Source organism: Babylonia areolata, chromosome 1 (assembly GCF_041734735.1).
Source record: "Babylonia areolata isolate BAREFJ2019XMU chromosome 1, ASM4173473v1, whole genome shotgun sequence".
Taxonomy (NCBI): domain Eukaryota; kingdom Metazoa; phylum Mollusca; class Gastropoda; order Neogastropoda; family Buccinidae; genus Babylonia; species Babylonia areolata.
Genome location: NC_134876.1, coordinates 47,713,315 through 47,718,314, shown reverse-complemented (window position 1 = coordinate 47,718,314; position 5,000 = coordinate 47,713,315). Strand labels below are relative to the sequence as shown.

The window sequence follows — 5,000 nt, the reverse complement described above, 5'->3', positions numbered from 1 at the left end:
GCGTACAGTAGTGTGGGGAGAACTACTGCTCTGTAGACCTTTAGCTTGGTCTCAAGACCAATGCCTCTTCTGTTCCAGACATTTGCATAGAGTCTACCAAAGGTTGCGCTTGCTCTTGCAATCCTGACGTTCACTTCATCGTCGATGGTCGCATTTCGTGACAGTGTGCTGCCAAGGTATGTGAACCGCTCCACCACACTGAGTCTCTGACCGTTGACTGTGATGCTGGGTTCAACGTGGGATTTCCCTGGGGCTGGCTGATGGAGAACTTCAGTTTTCCTCGTGCTGATGGTAAGGCCGAAGTTCCTGCTGGCAGTGGCAAACTTGTCGACGCATGTCAGCTTCAGATTCAGCGTAGAGGGCACAATCATCAGCAGACAAAAAGTCTCTGACGATGTCTGTCATGACTTTCGTTTTTGCTTGAAACCTTCTGAGGTTAAACAGCTTGCCATCTGTTCGGTACTTTAGGCCGATTCCAACATCGCCATCTCTGAAGGCATCAGTAAGCACTGCAGAGAACATGAGGCTGAACAGTGCTGGAGCCAGGACGCAGCCTTGCTTGACGCCATTTGTGACAGGAAAAGAAGCAGATGTTTCGCCATTGTCCTGGACTCGAGCCTGCATGCCTTCATGGAATTGGCTGACCAAGGAAACAAATTTCCGAGAGCATCCGTACTTGGCCATGATCTCCCACATTCCCTCTCTACTCACGGTGTCGAAGGCCTTAGTGAGGTCGACATAAGTGGAGAACAGATCAGCATTTTGCTCCTGATATTTCTCTTGCAGCTGCCTTGCAGCAAACACCATGTCGGTGGTTCCGCGCTCTTTCCGGAATCTACACTGGCTCTCATAATAATAATAATGGTATTCATATAGCGCTGAATCTTGTGCATAGACAAATCTGAGCGCTTTCGCAACAGTCATTCTCACGCACGCATAACTCTAAAACTGGAGAAACTGAAGACAAGGAAGAGGCAGGGAAGGGAGGCTATTTTGGGAAGAGATGGGTTTTAAGGCCAGAGTTGAAAGAGCTGAGTGTGGAGACTTGACGAAGCGAAAGAGGAAGTTCATTCCAATTGCAAGGTCCAGAGACAGAGAAAGAACGGCGGCCAACAGTCAAGAGTTTGAATCTGGGTATGCGTAAATGGAGTGGATCCGAAGCTGATCGTAGTGAGCGAGATGGAGTGTAGAGGAGAAGGCAGCCACAGAGATAGGAAGGGGCTGATTTGTGAATACATTTGTAGCATAGAGTGCTGATCTTGTACTTTATTCGGTGTGAGACAGGGAGCCAGTGGAGATGTTGCAAAAGAGGAGTGATGTGCTCAGATCTTTTCTTTCTGAGGACGAGTCGGGCAGCAGAGTTTTGTATGCGCTGTAGGGACTGAATGGATAAAGCAGGCAAACCAGACAATAGAGAGTTACAGTAGTCAAGGCGAGAGAGAATGAGAGAAACGACAAGTCTAGATGCTGCGTCAGTGGACAGATATTTCCGGATGGAACTGATGCGCCGCAGTTGACAGTAGCAGGATTGACATGTCTGACTGATAAAATTTTGCATGGACAGTGTGTTGTCAAGGATAACGCCGAGGTTCCTGACTGAACTGGAAAGAGGGATGGATGTACCGCCAAGTTTGATTGTGTCAGTTGTAATGGAAGAGAGTATTTGTTTAGTTCCTATGATCATTGCTTCAGGCAAATGACCTTGGTCAAGGTGTGCTGTGAGGCGGTTTAGTAGGATCCTGGCAAGTATCTTGCCTGCAATGGAGAGCAAGGAAATGCCCCGATGGTTATCACAGGCTTGCCGGTTCCCCTTTCGCTTGTACAAGTGAACGATAGATGCATCTTTGAAATCCTGGGGGATCGTCTCTTCTTTCCACATGAGTGAGTACAGCTGATGGAGCTTCTCAGTCAGCACAGTGCCTCCATCCTTGTAGACCTCTGCTGGTATGGAGTCTGAGCGAGGTGCTTTGCCACTGGATAGCAGACGGATTGCTTTCTGGGTCTCAAGAAGTGTTGGCGGATCGTCCAGTGCTTCGTTGGTGGGGACTTGTGGGAGACGGTCTATGGCTTCATCATTTATGGAGGAAGGGCGATTTAAGACACTGTTGAAGTGCTCAGCCCAGCGTTCGAGAATTTTCTCCTTCTCGGTGATCAAGGTATTCCCATCTGCACTGAGGAGGGGGGATGATCCTGAGGATGTGGGGCCGTAGACTTCTTTTAAGGCATCATAGAACCTCTTCATATCGTGCCTGTCATCATATCCCTGGATCTCATCAGCTTTGTCACTCAGCCACTTATCCTGCATATGACGTAACTTTTGCTGAACAGTCCTGCGGATGGCATTGTACGCATCCTTTTTTGATGTGGACTTTGGGTTGCTCAGGTAGGCTTGATGCAGACGGCGTTTCTCATCCAGAAGCTGCTTGATTTCATCAGTTTTCATCAAACCAGTCTTTGTGCTTTCTGGTCATGGGTCCCAGGGTCTCTGAAGCTGTACTATAGGTCAGCTCGCGCAGGGTCCTCCAGTCAGACTCCACATTCTGGTTGTCCAGAGAGGCGGATTCTAGACGATCTTCCAGCAGCTCCACAAAGGACTGTTTGATGGTGATGTTTTTCAGCTTAGCGATGTTGAGCCGTTTTGGAGCCTTCTGGCCTCAGGGGCGTCTCTTGGGTTGGTTTCGAATATTCAGCTTCGAGACTACAAGGCGATGGTCTGTCCAACACTCGGCGCCGCACATGGTCTTTGTCACACATACATCTTGCCTATCCCTTTTCCTGACGATGACGTAATCGATGAGATGCCAGTGCTTTGAGCGAGGGTGCATCTATGACGTCCTGTTACGGGTAGGGAGGCAGAAACTGTGTTGGTTATCAGCAGTTCGTGCTCTGCACAGGTCTGAAGCAAAAGCAATCCATTTGGGTGCTTTCCAATCACTCAATCCCAGGAGATGTAGTCAGAGCCAACTGTAGCATTGAAGTCCCCAAGAATGATGAGCTTGTCTGCTTTCGGGATAGCAGCAATGACAGGGTGAAGGTTCTCGCAGAACTTCGCCTTCACTTCATCCGGGTTAGTCATGGTTGGGGCGTAGGCACTGACGATGGTGAGGTGCTTCTGGCCAGATGCCAGTGGGAGTTTCATGGTCATAAGCCTATCGTTGACTCCCTTTGGGATTCCAGCTAGCTTGCTGACAAGTGCTGGTTTTACTGCAAAACCAACGCCAGCCTCACGTCGCTCTTCGCTTCCTCGTCCACTCCAGAAGAAGGTGTAACCAGATCCCCGTTCATTGAGCTCGCCTTCGCCTGCAAGCCGAGTCTCACTCAAGGCTGCGATGTCGATGTTGTATCTGGCGAGTTCGGATGCAACTAGTGCCGTTCTCCTTTGGGGTCTGTCCGCGTCATCTCTGTTCAGGGGAGTCCTTATGTTCCAAGCACCAATGGTGAGAGGAACGATCCTTGTTTTTTTCCTTTTCTTTCTCTTTGTTTCGACCGCTGATGTAGGGTCCCCGCCAGCCGCGGTATGCTGGCCAGGGTGATATGGAGCAGGCAATTTTTAGGGCACATTTTCTAGCCCCTTCTTCATGCCAGGGAGGTGAGCAGTGCATCCCTAAAGAGGGCTGCTCAGACGCTCAGACGGCTGCCGAGCTCCATCGCTTCTCCTGTCGATGAAGAACGACCCTTTGGCGTGAGCCGCCTGCGTGCAGGTCCGCGGCTGCGACTGCCAGTGTACCCATACCTGTCGTTTTACAATACGATACGATAGGATACAATACAATGCAATGCAAGGAATACAATACGATACGATACGATACGATACGATACAGACAAAAAATGATGGTAATAATTCTGGCATTGCTGCAGCAAACCCACCAATCTGGTCGCTGCCGAAGTTCTCCGCCTCTGTGCTGACTCGCTGCAGGTCCACGTGCTGGTAATGGGTGTTGAAGTAAGGGTTGCTGGCACAGTAGGCCAGCAGACAGGCAATCACCAGCACCTGCAGGGTCAGATATGTTTTTACGCTAAAAAAAAAAAAAAAAAAAAAAAAATCACTGGTCAGGGTCAGTTAAGATTATAACGTTAAAGAAAACATCGCCGTTAGTCCCATGTTCACCCAATTCCCCAATCAAAGCTTCAGTTTCAGTTTCAAGATAGTGTCAAAAGCGTGCGGATAGATCCATATACGCTGCATCACATCTGCTTAAAAAGGAAAAAAAGAGAGGCGGCAATACAAGGGCATCCAGGAGTCATGACCTGGGTGTGGCCCAGCCCCATTAGAGTGTAAGGAGTTAAGGGCCGAAACACTTGACTGAGGGGGGGCTTCTTCTCTGAAGACCTTGTACTGTCCAGCTCTCCCTAGAGTTTCTTATCACTGTCGTGAGTATGGGGTGTAGTTGGTGGTGTCCTGGGCACGTTAAATCAGAAGAGGGGTATACTGCCTCGCCAGGCTTCCATGCCATATTGATGCAGAAAAACAAAAACACCGCAGAAAAATATACAGTTTTCCCTCAAAATTACGTGCAGATACAGCCGCAATCTCTGTAGAAGATAGTTCCCTTTCAGCGCGCTTTATGCATATGATAATAATAATAATGATAATAATGTACATTTATATAGCGCCCTTTCTCTCTAAGAGCTCAGGGCGCTTTTACATGAAAGAAAAAAATATTACAAATTACATAAAACATTCATGACCACTCTTTTCTCAATCCCCCCTCCCCTCCCACCACCCACCCCTCCCATCCCCCACTCACACTCTCTCTTTCCCACTCTACATACATCCAAAGTGAGTTGACATGGGTGGTGTTGGAGAACAAGGAAGCTGAGAGTACTTATAGATAGGTTTTAAAAAGATGGGTTTTTAGTGATGAGCGAAAAGCAGAAACAGAATCAAATGCACGGGATATGATGAGGAAGGTTGTTCCAGATGTAAGGAGCAGCAAAGAAGAAAGAACATATGTAGGAACGTGAAAACAGCTTACAATGTGACAAAGTCTGACGCCAGA

The 5,000-nt window shown here is 48.4% G+C and overlaps 1 protein-coding gene across 1 annotated transcript in view; it reads right to left on the bottom strand.

Moving 5' to 3' along the window:
* Positions 1–5,000, bottom strand: part of LOC143283022 (polycystin-1-like protein 2) — a 32,624-nt gene that overhangs the window by 15,348 nt on the left and 12,276 nt on the right. The window contains exon 7 of the mRNA XM_076589055.1: positions 3,868–3,991. Coding sequence (XP_076445170.1) covers positions 3,868–3,991 — 124 coding nt within the window. The remainder of the gene's footprint in view (positions 1–3,867; positions 3,992–5,000) is intronic.